A 25,196-nucleotide genomic window follows, 5' to 3' on the forward strand; every position below is an offset into this window, starting at 1 on the left:
CTGCCCGGTGCTGTGCTTCTACTGGAGTCTCTATCAAAGCTCACTCTAGCTCATCTAAACTATTCCAGCCCATTCTCAACTAAATGGCCAAACTCCAGAAAAAAACTACAGCTCCTGCAAAATTGATCATTGGCGCTAAGAAATTTGACAGGTTAACTGAAAGAACTTCATTGGCTACTCATCCAAAGCAGAATAAAATTCAAGATCTCCTGCTTTGTCTTCAAATCTCTTTATAGGCAACTCCCTGAAGCAATTAGCAAAAGATGCCTATTCCTACAAGCCAAATAACAGAAAGGCATTTTTGGGGAAATCTGGATATCTAGTAACCCTGTGTCTGGGGATCTAGACCAGTGGTTCCCAATCGGGTTTTCAGGATCGCCCTAATGAATATGCATGGAGCAGATTTGCATATCTGTCACTTCCATTATATGCAAATCTCTCTCATTCATATTCATTAGGGCTAGTCTGAAAACCTGATTGGTCTGGTGCTCCTCCAGGACAAGGTTGGGAACCACTGATCTAGACGGTTTTTCAAAACTCGGCACTTTATCCAGGTTTTGAAAAGCTTCCAACAAATCGCCGTCTCTGAAGCTGCTGAATAGTGAATTAGCCTTATTACCATTATTTTAGATATGCTTTGCATAGGGTTGTATGTTTATGGTTAAGCCTGGGTGTTCTTTGGACACATAGAATTCACTACTTTCCTTTGTAAAATATGAGAATAACTGGTGTCAGGTCAAAAGTGCGCCAGGACAAAGGCGCGAGCAGACAATTGAGCGCGCGCCGAAGAAAATTACTGTTTTTAGGGGCTCCGACGGGGGGCCGTGGGGGGGAACCCCCCACTTTACTTAATACAGATCACGCCGCATTGTGGGGGGTTTGGAAGGTTGTAACCCCCCACATTTTACTGAAAACTTCACTTTTTCCCTGTTTTTCGGGAAAAAGTTAAGTTTCCAGTAAAATGTGGGGGGTTACAACCCCCCAAACCCCCCACAACGCCGCCGTAATCTATATTAAGTAAAGTGGGGGGGCTCCCCAACAAAACCCCCCATCGGAGCCCCTAAAAACAGTAATTTTCTTCGGCGCGCGCCTTTGTCTTCTGCGATTATGTCTATGAACCGAATAACTAAGCACTTAGGTGTGAGCAGTTATGCACCTAAATTTCCCTTGGACTTCTCCCCCAGAGCCCCTGATTTCTCTCGAAATGGAACACCACCCCAACACCCTCCCAGGGCTGGAAGCTCCTCCCCTGCACCCTTAACCCCCCCCCCCCCTTATATCTTATCTAAAAGGTCCAACCGGAGGGATGCACATACCCTCCAAAATAATGGGCCTCCCCTTCTTGGTGCATTCTGGGATGTACCAGGGAGGGGCTTAAGGCTCCGATTGGCTCAAATGGCTAAGGCTCCTCCCAAAGGGTGCTGAAGCTGCAACTCTAACCTCTGCACCACAAAGAAGGGAAAAAAAGGAAGCCATAAAGTGATCAGACCATGGAAGTAAATGAGTGGAAAGATAAGTTATATTTGATGAGAAGGCAGACCAAGTTATAAGGACATCAAATAGTGTGTCTAGCTGGCATAGATGGGGGCACCTATATGAGGGAAGAACACACACAAGCTGTAATTTAAGCAAATAAGTGGGATCTCATGCTGTGCCTTTCTGTACAACCCCCTTCCAAATGCATACTCTGGGCCCCTTTTACAAAGCTACAATAACGATTCTCCTATGGTAAATGCATTGAAGCCCATAGGAATTGAATGGGCTTTACAGCATTTGCCTTAGTAGAATTGCTACCATAGCTTTGTAAAAGGGAATGGTACTAAGGTAGCCTAGCATGTAATGCAGGTCAGTACAAACATACCCATGGGTACCCAGATTATAAAATTTCCCTTATTGTCTACTAACAAATGTTTGGTTCAGTTCCTAAAATCATTAAGATATTGCATTTATGGCGCCATTAACCATCGTGTGTTTTGTTGTAGATGAACTGTTAAAAGAGACACCTTTTCCTTTGAATAACACGGAGGTGATGGATCCGTTTGTCGTTGCAAACTGGCTAGATGGACATCGCAAAGAAATAAATGAGAAGAGATTCTTAAATATTTTTGGAGACAAGTTTGAAACCGAGGTAGATACACATTTTAACCCTGCCAATGTGTGAGACTTCATGCCGTTTTATCAGCGGTGAAAAGTATTATTTGCAACAGACTAGTTCAAGTTCATGTTTATGTGATATGCCACGCTGGAGAAGAGCCATCTAGGTGGCTCACCTTACAAAGGATGATCAAGTCAAAAAGGTCAGGAGGCATAAATGGAGCTACAATTGGTACAACAGAAAAGAGGTCCTCAACTGTTACATCCACAGACTCAACACGCCAACAGGTGCATCATTCCTCTTGTCTACCTATAAATTAGAAAGGGAAGAAAAAAAAAAAATCTTAATATGACATCTCAAAGGGCTTGCAACATAAATCAATCTTAGGGGCTTTTGTAAATTGCTGGAAGGTGGGCAATATGAGATTATTCCATACAGTGATGCATATACTGTGTGTACAATTAGGGGCGGATTGATATGGAGAGAACCCTGGAGACGACAGACTAAATAAATAAAAATTAGATAGTCTTTTGGAACTTTTTAGTTCATTTTATTTTGATTTTTGTATTTTTTTCTCTTTTTTTTTTTTTTAGACTATTGGCCTCTTTTACAAAGCCGCACAGCAACAGCCCCGAAGCCCTTTAAATCTCTATGGGCTTCGGGGCTGTTAGCGCAACGCAGCCGCTAGCGTGGCTTTGTAAAAGAGGCCGCGTGTAAATTACTTAGTTGGGTTTTAGACCGTAAGCAGCCCGGAAGGCTAGGACAATTGGTGCGAGATAGAAAATTTTAAATAAAATTTAGTAAGTTACATCAAACATTGAATCCCGGAAAGTGTCCAGAAAATTTTAACAGAAGGTGCATGAGTCAGAATATAAGGGCCAGATATTCCAAAGGATTTGGCTTTCAAGTAGCTGCCTCTATTTGGATAAATCCTCTATCTGTCAATTTCAGCCAAGCTCATAGGTGCCAGCTCTGTGGGTGCTATGGGCGACCCAATATTGATGAAACTCCTTCATTGTGATGAGGAAAGCATGCGCTTGGGTTGTGAGCATGATTACTGCTTCTCGGCTCAACATAGGGTACCTTTTCACACCAATAACTCACACAAAGATATGCATTTTCATAAAAATGATATTTATTCAATTTACATCAAAATTAAACTTGAGGTGTTCAAATTAGAATTAAAATGTCAATTAATTATATGCATTACATGCATTTCCATAAACCATAGCCCTATAATTATTCTGTGTGTGAGGGGGGATTCTTTCCCAGGGACAAAGTGGTCCCTATGAAGAGAGTGTCTCCTCAGAACCACAGCGCCATCTCAGTTGTTTCTAGCACCTGCAGCCATTTTGGAAAGTTGGCTCCTATGGCCAAGTACTGAGAATGTTCCAGCACTTTCCAGTTAGCTCCCATACACAGAAAGTCTAAACTTTGGAGAAAAGGTGGTCTGAGGGGGACATGACACATTTATTAAATCATCACTGGTATAATAGGGAATAGTTGTTTAACTTTTCAAACAATGTAAAAAGGATGTTCCATGAAATTAACCATCAAACAATTGAAAACAAATTGTAGACATTCTTTTTCATGCAGTTAACTGAGCTGAATGTGCTGCTGAAGAATAAGTTTCAAGTTTCAAGTTTTATTACCATTTGATGAATCGCTTATACAAACTTTCTAAGCGATGAACAACTTAAAAAGCCACTAGTTAGTGGTTCCACAGATAATTGGGTATAAAAGACAACGTACAAAATAAATAAACCGACTAACAATTTTTGAAGTCAGATTAAAGACAGACATGATCAAAGAGGGAAAGGGGGGAAAATTTACAATTCATTTTATATTGAAAATTACATAAAAAGGAAAAAACGAGAGGGAGGGAAAAGGGTTAATATCTGTAACAAAGTATGAAGGGTCCAAAATAAAACACATTAAGTATTGAAAGCATCTTGAAACAAAAAAGTTTTCAAAAGTTTTTTAAAAGAGGTAAGATCTTTTTCATTTCTGATATAATTTGGCAATGAATTCCACAGTTTAGGAGCCATAACAGAAAACATGTCGCTTCTTCTTGTGCCCACGATTTTCAAAGAGGGGACCGTTAATAAGTTTAAAGAAGATGACCGAAGAGAGTGAGGAGCATGGTAAGGAACATAAGAATTGCTGCTGCTGGGTCAGACCAGTGGTCCATCGTACCCAGCAGTCCACTCATGTGGCGGCCCTCTGGTCAAAGACCAGCACCCTAACTGAGTCTAGCCTTATCTGCGTACGTTCTGGTTCAGCAGGAACTTGTCTAACTTTGTCTTGAATCCCTGGAGGGTGTTTTCCCCTATGACAGACTCCGGAAGAGCGTTCCAGTTCTCTACCACTCTCTGGGTGAAGAAGGAACTTCCTTACATTTGTACGGAATCTATCTTCTTTCAACTTTAGAGAGTGCCCTCTCGTTTTCCCTAACTTGGAGAGGGTGAACAACCTGTCCTTATCTACTAAGTCTATTCCCTTCAGTACCTTATCTACTAAGTCTATTCCCTTCATTCCCGATCATGTCCCTTCTCAATCTCCTCTGTTCAAGGGAGAAGAGGTCCAGTTTCTGTAATCTTTCACTGTATGGCAACTCCTCCAGCCCCTTCACCATCTGTTCCGCCACTTATTTCTGCCAAGTGGGATGATCAGTGACACTCAGAAAAGCACACAGACAATATAAAGCATAAACAATAACACTTTATTATACAAATATAAGAATTAAATATAAAATAGCATCACCTTGACCCCATATAATGACCATCTTCACCATTGGGAATCCCTGCAATAGATAGATGGGTGGACCAAAGGACTGTCCCTTGAGACGTGGATTCTCCCTCCAAACGTCATGGATTCTCAGGTTAGAGGCAAGTAAATAACTTCACCGTAATTCCAGGCATCGACCTCCTTCACAATTGGGAACCCTTGCAGCAATTGATAGGTGGGAAGAAATACGGGAGACTGTCCCTTTTAGACGTCATGGCTTCTCTCTTCAAACGTCATGTCTTCTAAGGTTAGAGGCAAGTCCCGTCTTTCATATTGGGTGAAAAGCTGGGAAAACTGCTTGCCTCTTAGTAAGACAGCTGGTACTGGTCCTTTGTTATTTGTTTTGGCAACTCCTAGGTCAAAAAGGTCAAGATAGCAGATACTTGTCACCGTCCCTTTCTTTTTGATGTAGTTTCCCATCTGTCTTTACTGTTGTTATTTGAGCTGCAAGGAGGTCAGATCTCAGATAAGCAAGGTTATTGTAGAGACCATCTGGTCTTACTGTCCTGTGGAGATCAAAGAGGTCAGGATCTCAAATAAGCAAGGAGGTGTTGCAGTTTATTGTCTCTTTGATGCTATCCAGTTGTCACTCAAATAAAGGAAGTCAGGATAGGTGCTGCACTGTCTCTTTGATGCTATCAAGAAGGTGTTACAGAGGCCATCTGTCTTTACTATCCTTTTGGTGTAGTCAAGGTAACACTCAGGACAAAGAGGTCAGATAAGCAGACTTGAGGAGACATATCACGTATTATACTGAGTCCATTTACCCCCTGGGCATAACACCATCTTAGTCGCTCTTCTCTGGACCCTTTCGAGTAGTACTGTGTCCTTCTTCATGTACGGTGACCAGTGCTGGACACAGTACTCCAGGTCAGGGCACACCATGGCCCGGTACAGCGGCATGATAACCTTCTGTCCGTGATCCCCTTCTTTATCATTCCTAGCATTCTGTTCGCCCTTTTCGCCGCTGCTGTGCATTGCGCGGATGGCTTCATCGACTTGTCAATCAGAACCCCCACAATTATTTAGCAGGGTTGAAAAGAGTTCTGGACAGGTTCACGGGGAAAAAGATCAAAATCAAATGATTGGCCAAGTGGATTTAGGAGATTCATCGTTCACCTGTGGAAATCAGCTATAAGAAATAGATCTAGTTCCCAATATTCAGCCCACCGGCTCTTGAATTTCTGCCATGGACTTAGGCCAGCCAAGCTGATATCGGCAGCTGACCATCTAAGGCCTAACGGCCAAAGATAGACCTGGTTTTAGGCAGGTTGGTCTGGCCACCTGCCTTAGCCAAGCCAGCTGCTGAATATGAGCGGTGACCGGCTATGTCACACAATTTATATTTATTTATTTAGAACGGGCTTTCCCAACCTTTTTTATATCAGGGGCCACATTTTCTATTTTGTGATATTCAGAGTGCCAAACCACAAGTGCACATATGCTCTCTTTTTAAGACTCACATACTCACGAACTCTCTGAGAAAACCCAGTCTCTCTCTCTCGCTCTCTTGTATTTTCTCTTCCCCAGCATGTAGTTTTGCTCAGCTTCTGTTCTACTACTTTAGTCTCTTACAGTGGCCCTTAGGTCAAAGACAATTTTGGCATTGTTCACTGACTCAGGTCCTAGGTCCCCTAGTGCTCCTACTCACCCTCCTTCCCCAGAAACCCCTCACCTATTCGTTTCTGGTTTTATGACCAGTGCCTTAATATCAGCAGTACCCAGGTAACTCCTAGCAGTCACCTTGTGCCCAGATTCAATGCCAGTCTCCAGACAGGGCCTAGAACTGAATATCAGGATACCTACCAGTTGGTGGGAATCAGTGTTTAACAAAACACTGACAACCTCTGGGTTGGCCACTATTGGAAACAGGATGCTGGGCTTGATGGACCTTCAGTCTGTCCCAGTATGGAAATTCGTGTGTTCTTAATTTTATCCCCATATCTTATAGACACTATTTAGGGACATTTTCAAAAAATAAAGTCATCCAAAAGATTGCCTAAACCAGCACTTGGACACCCTAATTACCCTGATTTTTGAAACTGTCTTTCTGGACATCTAGCAAAGCATTCAACCTGCTGTGTGTCCAAGATTAAATGGGTGTCTTGTTGAAGGTGTATTCTGGGTAGGCTTAGACTTGGACATCTGCTCTGTTGGCATGTCTATGTGGCCAGTCCATTAAAAGGCTGGCCCCTCCCACGTCCAAATGGTCTGGATTTGGATGATTTGCATTTGGACATTTCTGTAGTTGAAAATAGTGAATAAAGTTAGGCATCCTATGGGTGAACGTCCCGTTGACCAAGGTGTCTAAGTAGATGATTTTCAAAAAAACATTTGGACAACTAGTGGTTTCACCGGTTTCGAAAATTAGCGTTTGTTCGTGCCCAACGTTGGACATCTTGTGGGAAACGTCCAAAGTCAGACTTAGACGTCCGATCAAAAATGTCCCTTTCTTGTGGGATTATTTTAGACGCATCTCCACATGTAGATAGTACCATTTACAAGTAAAGATTACATTCACATGTGAATACTAGTTTCAGAAATTTTTCACATCTCGCGCTAGGCGTCTCTAGCTCATGGTAAGCACATGTTAGTGTGGACTCCATTGTGCATGAGTACTTTCCATGTAGTAATTTTAACGTAGGATAAAAAGGCACAGTCATTCATCCTGTGGGGTCCACCTCTGATATGACACTAATGGATTGTGACAGCCATGAAATGTGTTTCTATGTGGAATTTCAATCACGTGCAATAAAAGATGTTGTAGAAATGTCCCACTATCTCTGTAAAATGTAAACTTAAGCACTATTATAATAAAGTCTTTTAGAATGAAGAATCTAGACAATCTAGACAATGTAGACAATGTACAATTCAGCTGAGAGAAATTGTCTCACAGCGTTACCACCCTTCATTCACACTTATGGTTTATTTTTCATTTAATTTTTCACTGTTCCTGTAGTCACCTCATCGCCTATCAGAGAATTGCAAGCAAATACTTTATTACTCTACTTGAACTAGACACAGTATAGTTGAAATGATACTGACTGAAATCAGTTTGAAGATGTTATATCCCTAAAGAAATTATATGAAAAGCATGGCAAGCTATGCATAAGGAAAAAAAAAATAAATTTTCACTCTCATGTTTTGTTGTAGGCTGTGATTTATGGGCCAGGAGAATGTGAAAGAAAGACAAGGAATGTCGATATCTGGATATGGCAACTGGTAAGTAAGAATTCATCAACTGTGGTTATAACTGTACTCAGTGGTGCTCTTTTCTGCAAACAAGTGAGTGGAAAACGTGAAGGCATGTCTGTTTATTAATTTTAGAAAGGACACCCAAGTCGGAATCTGGAAGTCAAAGCCAGGACATCACAAAGGGGCATCCATCTTTTATGTATTTTAGAAAAGGGTATAGCCTGTTCTAAATTAACATCCATGTACTGGAAACGTAGGGTTACCGGATTCTCCGGAACAAGCGCTTCATTTTGTGCGTCATCTGGGCCGTTGAGCGGAATGCTCGTTTTATTATCGATGAGCTCATTGTAATCTATTTACATACAATTATCGGAGGCTGCTACAAAGCACGGAAAAGACCGCGATTTGCCGTTTTGGGCCTCGATAGCTAAACTACTTTGACACTAAATAGGCTAAAACTGGTTTAGCGTCGATTGTTGAAGGCCTGGCGAGTTTAGAGCATATCCTGTCAGTGGAGGGGCATAATTGTTGGGTTGTGCTTAAGGTATCAGGTGACTTAATCTGGCTCAGATGTACTTTTAACAACATATTTTGTGACCTGCTTCAAAGAAGTACACCGTACAAGGAGCTACACTCTCCAGATGGCCCACATTTCCAAGAGGAAACACGGGGAATTTTCCTTTGATAACTCACTCCCTGGTCCAACAGCCTTCAAGCGCCATCGACTAGTCTTACAATTGCTTTCACCATGAAATATTAGACGAAGAGCTCATTCAATAGGTAAAATCAAATCAAAGATGAAATTCAGTCATAGGAAAATGTAAGAATGATGCATACTCGTATATCATGAGAAGGCTGGGCCTTTGACTACAAAAATCACTTTACATGTTCCCTAACAGCAAAAATCTCACTTATTAGGATGGCGTCACAGCCGCTATGTGTCACCTCCAAAGCAGACTTTATGGACAATGTACGAACGTGCACAGACCATGAAAGAAGAGGAGCAGCTGGAATCTCTTCTACTGAATTCCCTCATCAGCGAAACTGTGGCACATGAGAATGAAGTGTCCTGCCGCAGTGTTGCTTCTTCCTCTGGCTGTGTCTCAGTCCCTTCAGCTATTTACGCCTGGCACCTACATCTTCTCTCCTCTCCGTGTGTCGTCTTGGAAACCAGCTTGATGTTATAATCCACTCTGAGATATATAGCGTCCTTTCTCTCCTGCCTTTACCCTTTTGGGTACTCAGCTGGGCTGAATGTGCAAGAAAAGGAGTTAAGAATTTGCAAAAAGATGAAGAAGAATTCATAATTTTCCTTGTGTTTAGCCTCCCATCTGCTTTTCATAGCACACTCCGTACCACCCATCTAATAGCTGCAGTTGACCCCTCAGCTATAGGATAAACAGTATTATAGTAAAGCATTAGTGCTATATCTATGTTAATTGTATGTTCTGATTTGTGCTTATTAGATGTGTCAAAAGTATTATGTCTCCCATATAGTATGTATTACATCTCTTTCATTTGAATTTCTGTGCTGTTAATAAGTTTATTTTTGAAACTATTTCATGATAGTCCTATTTAGAGAATGACACGGTGACTGTTACCCGCGGCTAGCCGCAGGTAGCTGCAGGTAACCCGCCGAAATGGGGATGTAAAAAAATAGTTGCCGTGGGTACAGAGACAAGGCCATTCACCGCCCCTTGGAGCGGTGAATGGCCTTGTCCCCGCAGTTAACAGAGGAAACGTGAACAAAATAGCTTCCGTCCGGGCATCTCCCTCCGTCTTTCCCTTCCCCTTACCTTCGCTGGCTTTATTTTAATTTTCTCTTATCAAGCAGCCGCCGGAGCCAGGAAGTTGCGTCAGAGGAGGACTTTCCAGCAGCTGCACACGACTTCAAGGCTCCAGCGGCTGCTTGGTAAGAGAAAATTAAAATAAAGCCGGGGAAGGGAAGGAGGGAGATGCTCGGACCATGATTAGGAGGGAGAGGGATGCTGGACCGTGTGAAGGGTGCTAAAGGGGAGTGTAGAGGAACAGATGCTGAAGAGAGAGTGGGGAGAAGATGAAAATGGGTGGATGGGATCAGATGGTTTGTGGGGACGGGACAGGGACCATGTTCGCAGGGACGGGAATGGGGCGGAGAAGGGGACAAATTTTTCCCCCGTGTCATTCTCCAGTTCTATTAGGCCAGGCTTTTCTTGACCTAAATGAGTGCGCTTCAGTCGCACCACGCCCAAACTCCACCCCAAATCTGCTCCTAACCATGCTCACTTACTGTTAGGTGCCTCAGTGTGGACAACTACATCAAAGTGTGGGAGAGTGTGGCATAGTGGCTAAAGCTACAGCCTCGGCACCCTGAGGTTGTGGGTTCAAACCCACGCTGCTCCTTGTGACCCTGGGCAAATCACTTAATCACCCCGTTGCCTCAGATACATTAGAAAGATTGTGAGCCCACCGGGACAGAGATGGAAAAATGCTCGAGTACTTGAAAAAATTCATGTAAACCGTTCTGAGCTCCCCTGGGAGAATGGTATAGAAAATTGAATAAATAAATAAATAAATAAAGTGGTAGGCGTCCACTCAGGGCAGGATTAATTCGTTGAAGGCCCTTAGGCACCCAAGTACCCTGGGCCCCCTGCCCCTCCCCACCCCACCATGCGCCCAGGCGAAAACAGGAAGCTGCGTCAGAGGGAAGCTTTGGGCAAGAAGCACCGCTGGCACAATTACAGTTCCCGTTGCCTTTCTTACCCGCGTTGCTTGTCTTACTTTCTGTCGATGGGGGGGGGGGGAGGCCGTGTTGCCGACTGGGGTGGGGCCCACATTGCCAATCGATGCTGGAGGGGCCCATCGCCGTTTGGAAAAAACCAATGTTGATGCCCTCCTGACCATTTCGGGCACTAGGCATGTGCCTACTTGGCCTATTGGTTAATCCAGCCCTGCGTCCACTGTTAGGCACCTAGTGGGTAATTCAATTTTTAAAATAATTTTGGGGTTTTTTTTTAATGGCGTTTTCAATGAACACTGCCGATTGAGCAAATTAAGAAAATTAAGTTAGGTGCCTAGATTGGCTAAGCGCAGCAATCCAGGCGCCTAACTTCAGACGCCATTTCTAGACTCTGGACCTTGCTGCCTACTAAATGGGTGACGGTGAAAGCTCACATGGTGTTGGAGCCTCTTTGCCAACACTGCTTTTTTGCCACATATTGGGATTTTGATACAGTGTTTTGCATGGTTTATTTTTATCTAAGACAGGTTTTATTCTTATATGGTGTTGGCCCCTTTCGTTTTTCCTGCATCCATCCAGGCACTAAATATTGTTTATCCACTGTGCTTCATGTGCTTTTGATTTTGTGGATTGTTTTTTTTCCCCCTTTCTTTTGTTTGTTAATTTTTTTTTTTTTTTTAATTGGCCTCACATTAATAGCAGCCCTAGCGCATGGCCATTAATACATAAAAATAGAAAATTAATACATAAAATATTAATACATAAAAATAGAAAATTAATACATAAATATTAATACATAAAAATAGAAAATTAATACATAAAAATAGAAAATTAATACATAAATATTAATACATAAAAATAGAAAATTAATACATAAAAATAGAAAATTAATACATAAATATTAATACATAAAAATAGAAAATTAATACATAAATATTAATACATAAAAATAGAAAATTGGCTATTTTACAGCTGCAGTAAAAATGGTCTTAGCGTGTGGGAAATAGCTGCGCAAAGTCGCACTATAGCCATGTTTTGCCACAGCTTAGCAAAAGGCCCCATAGTTATTTCAAGCAAAGACATATAAATGCCCCACCTTCTACCAGAAGAAGGAGTGGCCTAATGGTTAGAACTCTTGCCTCTGCACCCCGAGGTTGTGGGTTCAATTCCTGTACTGCTCCTTGTGACCCTGGATAAGTCACTTAATCTTCCATGGCCCCAGGTACCATGGTAAGCCTGCTGGGATAGATAGGGGAAATTACGTAGGGGTCCTGTAGGGGCGCGGTAGCTGTTTAACGCGCGGAATACCGTGCATTAAACCGCCTGCTGTGCTAGTACCTAACGCCTCCATAGACAAGGCGTTAGGATCTTAGGCTGCCACGGGGGTTAGCGCCTGATGAAATGTCCGACGCGCTAACCCCTGTAGCGCGCCTTGATAAAAGGAGCCCTTAGAGTACCTGAATATAAAGTGCTTCAAATAGAAGCAGTGCATAAGAAAAACAAATCTATTTTACATAGCATTGGATTTTTTTCTCAAGTTCAAGTTTCAAGTTTATTCGGTATTTGATTGATCGCCTATCACAATTACTAAGCGATTTACATATACAAAGAATACATGATAAAATAATAACATTAATATACTAAAAATATAAAAAAACATTTAATAACTAGACAAATTACAACAGGAAACACTGGGATAGAGGGGAAAGAAATACAATTTATACTAGAAAAGGAGGGACCGTTAAGGATAAAATACAAAAGGAAAAGGGAGACAAAATATTCTTGGAAATAGTACACATAGCTGACTAAATTGAAAAGGAGTTGTAAAGAGCAATTGGCATTTCAATTAAACATTGAAAGCGTCTTTAAAAAGAAAACTCTTAAGTTGGCTTTTGAATTTATCAAGATTTTTCTCCTCCCTTAAATAAAGTGGGAGAGAATTCCATGTTTGTGGTGCTGTAACAGTGAAGATATATTGTCTTCGGGTATTTATAAATTTAAGAGTGGGAATGACCAATAAAAGTTGTTCATTGGAACGTAGAGTTTTTTGAGGGGAGTATGGAATTAATACTTTATAAATAAAAGATGGAGTTTTGTAAAGCAAATTTAATCATCCTATTTAATCATCTGTTGTTTGCATTTATTGTTCCAATAACAATTATTTGTCAGTATTATTAAGATGATACAATATCTTCCCATATTTTTATTTTCTAGGAAGGTTCATCTGTTGTTACTCTGGATGGAAAGATGCAATGGCTGAATACCGATGACAGTCTTCTCCTCCCTGCCCAAACTATGTAAGCAAACTCTCAGCAGCAACAGTGTGGGCATTGTTCTTGATGTTTAGATCAGTGGTTCCCAAACCTGTCCTGGGAGACCCCCCCACCCAGCCAGGTTTTCAAGATATCCCTAATGAATATGCATGAGAGAGATTTGCATATAATGGAAGTGACAGGTATGCAAATCTCTCTCATGCACATTCCTTAGGGATATCTTAAAAACCTGACTGGCTGGGGGTCCCCCAGGACAGGGTTGGGAACCACTGGTTTAGATTGTCCAGCTTGCAGACCTATGGTTTAGATCAGTGATTCCCAACCCTGTCCTGGAGGAACACCAGGCCAATCGGGTTTTCAGGCTAGCCCTAATGAATATGCATGAGAGAGATTTGCATATGATGGAAGTGATAGGCATGCAAATTTGCTCCATGCATATTCATTAGGGCTAGCCTGAAAACCCAATTGGCCTGGTGTTCCTCCAGGACAGGGTTGGGAACCACTGGTTTAGATTGTCCAGCTTGCAGCATAGGTCTGATGTGTGCAAGTTGCCAATGACCTAACCTGGTAAAATCTGTTTTACTACTTGGGATCTACCGTAGGTAGATACTTGGCACCTGGGTTGGCCACTGTTGGAAACAGGATGCTGGGCTTGATGGACCTTTGTTCTATCCCAGTATGGAATTCTTATGTTCTTAAGTGAGTCAAGTATAGGAGAGTCAAGCCATTGTGACATCACTGTTGAGTTTGGCTCTTAGGCATTGGTGGAATGAGGCATTATGACATCATAATCTCAGCTCTTGAATGTGGCTACTTTTTGGGTTTCTGACAGGTACTTGGGACCTGGGTTGGCCACTGTTGGAAACAGGATACTGGGCTTGATGGAACTTTGATCTGTCCCAGTAAGGCAACTCTTATGTTCTTTAGTCCATTCCTTGGATTATTAGGAATTAATCCTAAATGAAGTGGAGGCGTGGTCTAGTGGTTAGAACAGCTACCTCATTACCCTGAGGTTGTGAGTTCAAATCCTACTGCAGCTCCTTGTAACTCTGGGCAAGTCACTTAACTCTGCATTGCACCAGGTATAAACTAAATATAACATAACATAACATTGTACTTCTTAACCATGGAAGTTCAACGCAGTTTACAAAAGATTATAAACAATTAATAGTGGCAAGAAGAATTATTTGACCAGGTATTTTGAAAAAAGATAAGTTTTCAATTGAGTTCTAAAATGTTTATAAGAACAAGCTCCAAGTAATAACGATCGAAATTCTCTATCGTGGGAAGCCGCTTGAAATGCTAGAGTATGGTCAAGAAATTTCTTGCTTTTACAGCTCTGAACTGGTGGAAAAGTAAACAGGGCATGAGATCTTCTACTGTATTTGTGCGATGCTAAGGAAAATCTATTAGCCATGTAGAACGGAATGGTACCATACCTAACTTTATAACAAAAACAACCCAATTTAAACAGAACACGAGCCTCCATCGGAAGCCAATGCAACTCGCAATAAAATGGAGTTACATGGTCATATTTGTATATAATGTGCAAATGTTTTGATTGTAACTACTGAAAGGGGGGTATATCAAATTTCATCCCCTTTCCCTAATATGAAGAAAGGAATTGGTGGACAGAGCCCAAAAAAGAATTCTTCAAGGTGTTCTCCTAATAGATCATGAAAAAGAAAGGAACTCCAGTATATTTAAAGAAAAGGAACACCACACATCATTCATAGCTAGGGTCAACAGTCCTCTTTTCAGAGGACTGTCTGGGTGCCCAGAGGGATTTCCAAAACCTGGAAGTCTCCGAGCTCGGCGCCGCATCTAGAAGGCCTCTGTGCATGCGGACATCGATGCGATAATGTTACACGTGCGCATGTTCGAGCTCAGGAAGGTTCGTGCGGGGGTAGGCTGGGGGCAGAGCTGGAGGCGAAACAGGCGGGGCGGGACCAGGTGTCTTTTGTTTTTTTTTAAGAGGAAATCTGGTAACCTTATTCACAGCAGGCACCAGAGTGGGTGAAAATGCTACTGTTTCTTAAAGACAAACCTCCCCGCATTGGGTTTCCCTCAATTTTCGTGCAACTGGGAGGAGGAATGAATGCTGAGTTCCACTAAGGCACAATAATCAACGTCTTCATGACTCGCTCTGGGTTGCTGCACATTTCCTGTTGGTTCCTTGAGCCCCTCAGGCCAAAACTTAAAAGAAGAAAACCTCCAACCCATCTTGCTGCTGTGTTGGCCAGTGGTGTAGTGAGGGTAGGTGGTACCCCCTTACACTCTCCTCTCCAACCCCCCCCCCCCCGCTCCTTCTGTGCCACACTTGCGCCCTCCCTTCCCACCCCCGTACCTCTTGAAATCTTTGCCAGTATGAGAGACTTCTCCGGCCTGCCGCTCATGCTGGCTTTCCCTCTGAGGTCACTTCCTGGCCCCGTGACCCAGAACTGATTGCAGAGGGACCCAGGCTGGCATGAGCAGTAGGCTGGAGTAGTTACTTGCACTGGCGAAGATTTTAAAGAGGTATGGGGGGGGGGGACAGGGAAGGGAGGATGTGAGTATGGCATGGAAGAGGAAGAGGTGCCCCACACACCAAGACAGTGCCCGTGGCGATCTATCCCCCATCCCCTCTCCTTACTATGCCACTGGTGTTGGCACATTTCAGGACCTTGAAACACTTCAGGGTTTTAGGGCCTTGCAACCATGTTGTCCCTCTTCCACTGTTCTTCCTGTACCTTCCAGCACCTTCCTTTCAGCTTTAACTGACTCGCCCTTCCTTGGGATCATCCAAAAAGTGTTATTACTGCTTTATTCCTTTACCTATGCCCTGGAATTTCTCTGCCAATGTTGGTTCAGTTTTACCCTTTCAAGGTGCCTTGCTGTTCTGCAATTTTGGTGTAGCTTTGACTTCTTCACACTGCTTTGGCAGTCTTCATTTCACTCTCTATGCCACTTTGCCCTTATGGCAGTGGGTTTTTTATTTTTTTTTTTGCAATCTTCATGTCACCATCTGTGCCTTTGCTTTTCTTCTACTCCTGTGAGGTGTTTGGGATACTCGTGAAGACCTAGGTAACAGAGGTCTGCCAGCAACTTTGAAGTACGTTTGATGGACACTGTATGTCACATTCAGTACAAAGAAATGCAGAGTGATGCATCTGGGAAGCAGAAATCCGAGGGAGCCATATGAACCGGGAGGTTGATATTCACAGATGGGGAGAGGGACCCTGGGGGGGATGGTGTCTGAAGATCTAAAGGCAAAGAAATAGTGCGACAAGTCGGTGACTGTAGCCAGAAGGATGCAAGGCTGTATAGACCAGTGGTCTCAAACTCGCGGCCCGGGGGCCACATGCGGCCCGCAAGGTACTATTTTGAGGCCCTCGGTATGTTTATCATAATCACAAAAGTAAAATAAACAGTTTCTTGATCATATGTCTCTTTAGCTATAAATGACAATATTATTATTAAGACTTAGCCAAAAGGAAAGATTTATAAACTATAAAGAGTTTTTTTACCTCATGCAAAATTGTCATTTCTTTAATAAGACGTTAAGACCCTGATTCTACATAGTGTGTCCCGATTTTAGGCAGCTGTAGGCGTCCTACAGCTGTCTAATCAGCCAATCGGGATGCACGTTTTTTTAAAAAAATGCTCCCCCGGCAGGCTTTCTATATTGAAGGCGAGGCCCGCAAGACACCTAAGCTCGCCTAAGGGCCTTAGGGGGGCCTTAGGCGAACCTAGGCAGCCCTACGCGTCTCCCTAGTAGAAGAGACGCTTACAATGTAGGCCAACAAAATGCTGGTCTACATCATAAGTAGACGCGGCCGCTATACTTATTGCGGAAAGGGATCTCTCTGCTGCTATAAGTATACCGACCCCCCCCCCTACCGATCGCTGGCAGGAGGGTGCCCAATCCCTCCTGCCAGAAGATGCCCCCCCCCCCCGACACTACTGACCGCCCCCCCCCGACACTACCGATCACTGGCAGGAGGGTGCCAAATCCCTCCTGCCGGAAGACGCACCCCCTCCGCACACCCCCACCCCCCGTGCTAACAGTCTAAGGTGCCTATCAGGCCTTAGACTTAGTGGGGATGGGCAGACCCGCTATGCCTAAGGCCTGATTGGTCCAGGCTTCTAGAGCCTGGGCCAATCAGGCCTTAGGCTTCGGAAGGATGGGCCGGGAAGGGGCGGGCCCGCCTCATTTCGACGAGATGGGCCTGCTGGCTGCACGGGCAAGTCCCGTCTGGCCAACAAGGAAAGGTTAGTTTGGTTGCGGGGAGGTTTGAGGGCTGTTAGCGCAGGGGGAGGTGCGGAGGGGGTGCGTCTTCCGGCAGGAGGGATTGGGCACCCTCCTGCCAGCGATCGGTAGTGTCGGGGGGGGGGGGGGGCGGTCAGTAGTGTCGGGGGGGCATCTTCTGGCAGGAGGGATTGGGCACCCTCCTGCCAGCGATCAGTAGTGTGGGGGAGGGGGGCGGTCGGTATACTTATAGCAGGAGGGATTGGGCACCCTAGGTTCGCCTAAGGCCCTTAGGCGAGCTTAGGTGTCTTGCGGGTCTCGCCTTCAATATAGAAAGCCTGCCTGGGGAGCAGTTTTTTTTAAAAAAAACGTGCATCCCGATTGGCTGATTAGACAGCTGTAGGACACCTACAGCTGCCTAAAATCGGGACGCACTATGTAGAATCAGGGCCTAACTGTTTTTTTCTGAGGCCCTCCAAGAACCTACAAATCCAAAATGTTGCTCTGGAAAGGGTTTGAGTTTGAGACCACTGGTATAGAGAGTGGCGTAATCAACAGAAGAAAGGAGGTGTTGATGCCCCTGCACAGGTCATTGATGAGGTCCCACTTGGAGTATAGTGTTCAATTCTGTAGACCGTATGTGGCAAAGGATATAAGAAGGCTTGAAGTGGTCCAGAGAAAGGCAATGAAAATGGTAAGGGGTTTGAGCCAAAAGACATATAAGGAGAGACTGGAAGACCTGAATAAGTATATTCTAGAGGAGAGGAGGGACAGGGGAGATATGATACAGACATTTCAATACTTAAAAAGTACAAATACAGAACCAAATCTTTTCCAGAGAGAGGAATATAGTAAAACTATAGGGCATAAATTAAGGTTATGGGGCAGTAGACTTAAGAGTAATGTTAGGAAATTATTTTTTTCAGAGGATAGTACCTCTTAACTTCATCCTCTGCCCTCTTATTCCAGAGCTTCCTTTCAAATGAAAGCGACTCGACTCACGCGCATTTACGCCACGTAGTGATTTAAACATCTCTATCATATCTCCCCCTCCCACCTTTCCTCCAAAGTATACAGATTGAGATCTTTAAGTCTGTCCCCGTACGCCTTATGACGAAGACCACGCACCATTTTAGGAGCCTTCCTCTGGACCGACTCCTGCAGTACTGTATATGACTATATGATTGTGATGGGCCGGGGAGGGCTTTGACGGGAACTACAATACTTTGGGATGGTTGAGAAAGGCTGGAGTGAGCTTGGACAGCAACTCCAGCAGTTGGAACCTAACGACAGTGCCTGGCAGACTTCTACGGCAGAAATTCCAGAGGAAAAAAGAAAAAAATACACTGTTGGGCAGACTGGATGGACCACACGGGTCTTTATGTGCCGTCATTTACAATGTTAATATCCCCCTCTTTTACTAAGGCGCACGCTAAATAATAACGTGTCCCTAGAATATAATGGAAGCGTTAGCATTTACTGCGCCCTAAATCGGCTAGCCCGCCTTAGTAAAAGGACCCCTTATGTTTCTACTGTTGCGCTATAAAACATCTGTCCCTATAGACTTGAATGAGGATGAATAGGGCACAGAATTCAGTATCCAGGATAAAGATTAACCAATACAATTTTTTTTTTTGGGGGGGGGGCATACACATTCCTATTAATAGTTATCTAGCACTGCAGTACACCCAACAGCATGTGTTGTTAATTTTGATAAATCAATAATAATAAAACCCTAAGCGCGCATGTGCACTCCTACCTCCGTGATCCGTAGCTCCGTGGCAGAGACATGGTAGTAGCGGCGCGTGCGCGGGTGGCGGTTTTCAGCACTTTCCTAACTTCCTACAGCTGAGCCAGCAGCGGTTTCTGTGCGTCGGTTACCCTTTGCACTCTAAGCAAAAAAATGGTACGTGGGAGAAGGGCCATGATAAAAAGACAGGCAGGGGGCACGGAGATAGACAGACAGACAGAAATAAAGACACACACACAGAAAGATAGGTAGGTGGGAGAAGAGGCACGAGAAACATACAGGCAGCGGCCAAGGAGAGAGACACCAGACAGATAGCAGCCAAGGAGAGAGACAAAAATAAAGACAGACAGAAAAAAAAGACAAGACAGCGGCCAAGGAGAGAGAGAGAGAGAGAGAAAAAAAGACAGACAGACAGATAGCGGCCAAGGAGAGAGACAAAAATAAAGACAGACAGAAAAAAAAGACAAGACAGCGGCCAAGGAGAGAGAGAGAGACAGAAAGAAAGACAGACAGACATCTATTCTAGCACCCGTTAATGTAATGGACTTAAATACTAGTATACCATAAAACACAAGACCATGAAATACGTAGAACACAATAGCATCAAAGACGATACAGTGGGACTCAACATGCAACTTTATTTTCTCTTCTTTATTAATTTCCAGGTACTTTAGTTAGATTGTGAGCCTTCGGGACAGTAAGGGAATTTTTTTAAGTACCTTCTTACTTCTCATTTATAATCTTAATGTATATTTTCTTCAAACCGCTTAAAACCTAACGGATGTAGCGGTATATAAGAAATAAATTACATTACATTACATTTATCCATACTAATTATATTGTTCGCAGTGACCTGTAATTTACATCTCATTTGCATTGGCTGGCTTTCATAAATTATGCATCTTTGATGGGCTTCAAAATTTATTCTATTGCTCAACTTACGTTTGTTGAATTAAATAGTGGTCTCTGGTACGTGAGGCACTAAATAAACTGTCCTTGTTTATTAGGTGATGCAATGATAAGACTATGAACGTTCTTAGAAAGAGATTGTCAGTCTAGACCAGTGTCTCTCAAACTTTCTCGAGCTGGGGCACACTAAAGGTAGTGGCCATGGCTTCAGGCACCCAGAAGTGCGCGGATGTTGCCTTGATGACATCAGGCATATGCGTGACCTCACGGCGACGTCCACGCATGTGCAGAGGCCCTCCAGATGGGCCCTGAGACGCCAGTAGGGGGTGCCAGCAGGGAAGAGGGCCGGAGAGAAGGAGAGTCACTGGCGCCAGCTGATTGCCTACAGCAATGTTTCTCAACTACTTCAAGCTAAGTACCCCCTAAGTCTAACAAATATCAACCGAGTACCACAACCCCAGACCTCCCTAGGCCCACCCAAACTCTGCCCCAGATCCCATCCCCTTTACTAATTGTATTTTTCATATACACACAATATACACAGCAGATATAAATTCTATTTCCCTCCCTCACCCTTACGGCGCTTTACAAAATACACTGATGCCGACAAAGCCTGTTTGTGCTGCCCTCCAGTCATGTTTGTGTGGGTGAAGCTTCTCCTCTGACGCAACTTCCAGTTGCATCAAAGGAGAAGCTTCTGCCCACATACACATGACTGGAGGACAGCACAATCAGGCTTCGCCAGCATCAGTTTATTTTGTAAAGCGCCATGAAGGTAAGGGTGAGGGGTGAGGGAGGGAAATAGATTTTGCCAGAGGGAGGGAGGGAAGGAAGGGACTACACGCCTTTCCTTTCTTAAGTTTCTTTACGCTGCAAGGTAAGGGGGAGGGAGGGAGATTCTCGAGCCGCTGAAGGGCAGTGAGGTGACGAGAGGGAAGGGTGGATGCTGCGGAGATGGAGTGGTGAAGGCGGGGATGGGGCAGTGAAAGGGACGGCAGTGATGGGGCGGTGATCCGGTGACGGGGCACTGACGGGGACAGATTTTTTTTCCCCATGTCATTCTCTACTCAGCATCTCTTTCCCCTCACTCTCTCCCTCCTTCCATTCTATGGCTCTCTCCTTCCCTTCATTCTAAGTCCCAAGTTCATGCCTCCTCCCTCCGTCCCTCCCTTCTATCATTTGTCCGAAGTTTGTGCTAACTCTTTCTTGAGTCAAAACACACCCCTGTCCTGCCCTTCATTCTGTGCCTTAACTAGGTGCCTCACATTTTCATTGCCGCTCCCAGGTGTTTTATCTTCTGGCCATCTCCCTTCTCCTCACTGCCACAGTGTGCACAAAGACACGGGTGGCGGCTCCTACACACGTCCTGCACCTGAACCGGAAGCCTTCTCTCTGACGTTGCAACATCAGAGGGAATGCTTCCGGATGAGGCGCGGGACGTGCGAGGAGCCGCTGCCTGCGGCTTTGTGCACACTGCGGAAATGAGGAGGAGGGAGCCAGCCAGAAGATAAAACACCCAGGGGCAGCAATGAAAACACCACATCGCACTGCGGGCTGCATAAAACGGTCAGGTGGGCCGGATTTGGCCTGCGGGCCTTGTGTTTGACACCTGTGCTTTAGAGGAGAGGGGAGATATGATAGAGACGTTTAAATACCTACGTGATGTAAATGTGCATGAGTCGAGTCTCTTTGATTTGAAAGGAAACTGCAATGAGAGGGCACAGGATGAAGTTAAGAGGCTCCGGAGTTATCTAAAGAAATACTTTTTTGCAGAAAGGGTGGTAGATGTGTGGAACAGTCTCCTGAAAGAGGTGGTGGAGACAGAAACTGTCTGAATTCAAGCAAGTCTGGGAGAGCGGGTGGGATCTCTTAGAGAGAGGAAGAGATGGTTACTGCAGGTGGGCAGACTGGATGGGCCATTTTGCCTTTATCTGCCGTTATGTTTCTGTTTCATGTATTGAGGCATCATTATAGAAGCTCATAAATTATTCCTATTCCACCTTACAAAAGAAACATACACAAAATGGAACAAGCAAGACTTATACAAACATCTTAAATTACAGATCTTGAAAAGCCATAGTTTTCGTAGATCGTCACAGTACAGTTCATCTTAAAACCAACATTAGGCAACACATCTTTTATTGAAATGCTTCTAGAACTAGTGTAGTTTTAAGCATTTTCATGTATCTTAACCACTCTGAATTGGCTCCTCAGTCGTCAGTAGCAGTATAGAAGCTTTGAATAAACTAAGCAGATGTCCGGTGTATCAATGCTCAAGATTTTTATTGATTACTCTTTTCCCTGATTAGTCCTTTCCCATATAGCTGATTTATTGACTGCTTGATGCTCGTACTTAGCCTAATTCTCTTTCTTTTTTATGCAGGTATGACTGGGAAAGAAGAGACGGATGTATTTCATTGTATGTCACACAAGATCCCAAACGGAAGAATCCTTACGCTTAACCGCTATCAAGCTCCTTAACCTCGTGACAAAGGGTTTTTCAGTGTACAGCTTTCTATCAAACATTATACAGTATACACAGAGGAATTCCTACATTTAAAATAGGATAAGCTAGGATTATGATTGTTTACCTGGGTTTATTCCCAGTAGAGTATCTTCTTTTTGTAATCCGCCATGAACTCTTTGGGGTAGAGGCGAACTAAAAATCTTAATGTAATGTACTAACGTAACAATCTGTTCCTGTCACACAGACTCAGTTCAAACCCGGGCAATGATAACATTACCATCTAGTTCCTTTTCTATCTTTTCAGGCTCCTTCAGTACAGATCTACTTATTTACACATATAGCCACCCATTTTCGCGTAAAGGGCTGCGGTGTAAAAGATTTCAAGCTTAGACATTCTACTAATTTTGTAAACCATCTTGACCTGCTTGTTCAGACTGGGTATTAAATGTTATAAATTAATACGAATATTGATTCTACACTTCAAGGATCTATTGTTAAAAACTCACTTAATTTTGGGCTGTCAACAGTAGCAAATTCCATAAAGGAGAGACTTAAGAGCAGAGGGGTAGTGAGGGTGAGCGACACCCAGGGCACTGATAATTGAAAGAACCATTAAAATACGATTAAAAATACATAGCCAGTAGGCGTCTAACTTCGATGTAGACTTCTGCACCAAAGCGCCTATCAGCAAGTAAACATAGTTAAGGACGTATGTGGGGGGCAGAGTCTGGGCATGGATTGAGCGAGGCCAAGAAAATCCTGGCTTAATATACCAGCACCTAAGGCAGACATGGTCGTCGAGGACCGGAATCCAGTCGGGTTTTCAGGATTTCCCCAATGAATATGCATGAGATCTATTTGCATGCACTGCTTTCAATGCATATTCATTGGGGAAATCCTGAAAACCCGTCTGGATTCCGGCCCTCGAAGACCGGAGTTGTCTATGTCTGACCTAAGGTATACATGCCTAGGGGGCCTAAGTCAAATTAGGCGTTACTGGGTGTGATTCTTCAAATGGTGCTTAACTTTGACCTGCAGTAGGTGCTGTTTTTCGAGGTGCCAAGAGGCATAGTATGAGGGGGGCAGTCCGCCCCGGGCGCCATGTTGTGGGGCCGCTGGCACGGCCGCCCTTCTGCCTCTTTCTACTCCTCCCCTCGCCACGTGGGCACCCTCTTCCCTTCCCCCATACCTCTAGTTGTTCAACGTGTTCCTCGTGACCGCGTCAGCTGTCCCGCTGACATCGCTTCTGGGTGCCTGACAGAGGGAGAGCCACCGTTGTTACTCGCGGCAGTGAACTAGAGGTATGGGGGAAGGGAAGGGGGTGCTAGCTTGGCAGGGGGGGTTCGGGGAAAGAGCGGGAGGTGGGGAGGGGCGCTTCTCACCCTCGCTATGACACGTTAGGTGCCATTTATCGAATCGGGCCCTTACCACCTCCTATTTAGGAGGCTTCAAGGTATCCCATGTTAAGTCAACGTTATTCAGTTAGCTTGTATCAGTGCACCAGCTTCCACCTCCAATCTCCAACCCCTGACATGTCTTCTCCTCAAAAAATGTTAAAAAATAAATACCATGGGGGTCAGCACGTGGATGTGGTTTGTAACCCGTTTGGGGCTCCTTTGGGACGGAGGGCTAAATAATTGAGCAAACAAATAAATAAAAAAATGGCAAAAAAAAACCTAATGCAAAACACTTTCCTGCGTGCTACGCTGGGCCATTTTTCCCGCATGAAACATGTGTTGCCCCTTGACTCTTAAATGTAAGGCTTTAAAAAGGAGGCAGGAAGTAGAGAATGACATGGGGAAAACTTTTTCACCATTCTTGCCCCCGCGAGCTCAGTCCCCGTCCCCATCCTGCAAACTGCAAGCCTCGAATAGTTATGATTTTATACTGAACTTATTTTTATTAAAGTATAAAAAGAGACTATTCTGTACAATTGTCATTTTATAAACACAAATAAAACAGAGCAAGGATCAACAAAGCCCCTGTCTCCCGTCCCTTTCACAAATATCCCCTCCACTGTTGTGAAAACCGAACAAACCAAATTAATACAGAATGCTACATAGAAACATCAAGCTAACAGAATACTTCAGTCACACATGGCAGGAATAGTGTTAGGGGAGAGCAACTGCCCCCTGGTTACAGAGAGAGACCTAAGCCAGCTGGAAGCTAAAGAAGCACAGCCTGGGCTTTGTGGTCCCCAGTTATGTCTAATACCAGCTCTAGCAGGATACATATTTCAAATCTGAAATATTCTAAATCACAAAATATAAAATAAATTAATTTTTTTCTACCTTTTGTTGTCTGGTAATTTTATTCTTCAAATCACATTGATCTCAGGCTTTGGTTATGGGTTCCTTCTGTCTTCATCGTGGCATGGCTGGCTCCTGAAGGTAAAATAGGCGCAAGAGGAGCTGGGGAGGAGATGCCGAGTCTGACACGGGCGCAATTTTTTTCACCACCGGCGCAAGACTTTTCACTGCTCCCACAGGGCGGTGAAAGGTCTTGTCCCCATTCCTGCGGTAAATCAGTTTCAAATGTCCCCATTCCGGTGGATTTACTGCGGTGACCAGGGTTTACCGCGGTAAACGGTCCCCGTATTATTCTTTAGTGGGAAGCCAAGTATTTTCTCTTAAGAGGGCGAAATTGCTAAAACATGCCAGCGCCTAAAGTTAAAAAGCTGTTCAGTACCGATACATTTATTTTATTGTCACATCAATAATATCTTACATTTGGTCACTCCACAAAATTGCATTTGTTATGTGATAACGCCACC

The 25,196-nt window shown here is 44.0% G+C and overlaps 1 protein-coding gene across 1 annotated transcript in view; it reads left to right on the forward strand.

Moving 5' to 3' along the window:
- HAAO (3-hydroxyanthranilate 3,4-dioxygenase) overlaps window positions 1-23,232 on the forward strand; it is a 55,822-nt gene extending 32,590 nt beyond the window's left edge. The window contains exons 7-10 of the mRNA XM_033938951.1: window positions 1,983-2,128; window positions 8,036-8,104; window positions 13,011-13,093; window positions 22,340-23,232. Coding sequence (XP_033794842.1) covers window positions 1,983-2,128; window positions 8,036-8,104; window positions 13,011-13,093; window positions 22,340-22,418 — 377 coding nt within the window. The 3' untranslated portion in view covers window positions 22,419-23,232. The remainder of the gene's footprint in view (window positions 1-1,982; window positions 2,129-8,035; window positions 8,105-13,010; window positions 13,094-22,339) is intronic.
- The last annotated feature ends 1,964 nt before the right edge of the window (window positions 23,233-25,196 follow it).

The sequence above is a fragment of the Geotrypetes seraphini genome, chromosome 3 (assembly GCF_902459505.1).
Source record: "Geotrypetes seraphini chromosome 3, aGeoSer1.1, whole genome shotgun sequence".
NCBI lineage: Eukaryota > Metazoa > Chordata > Amphibia > Gymnophiona > Dermophiidae > Geotrypetes > Geotrypetes seraphini.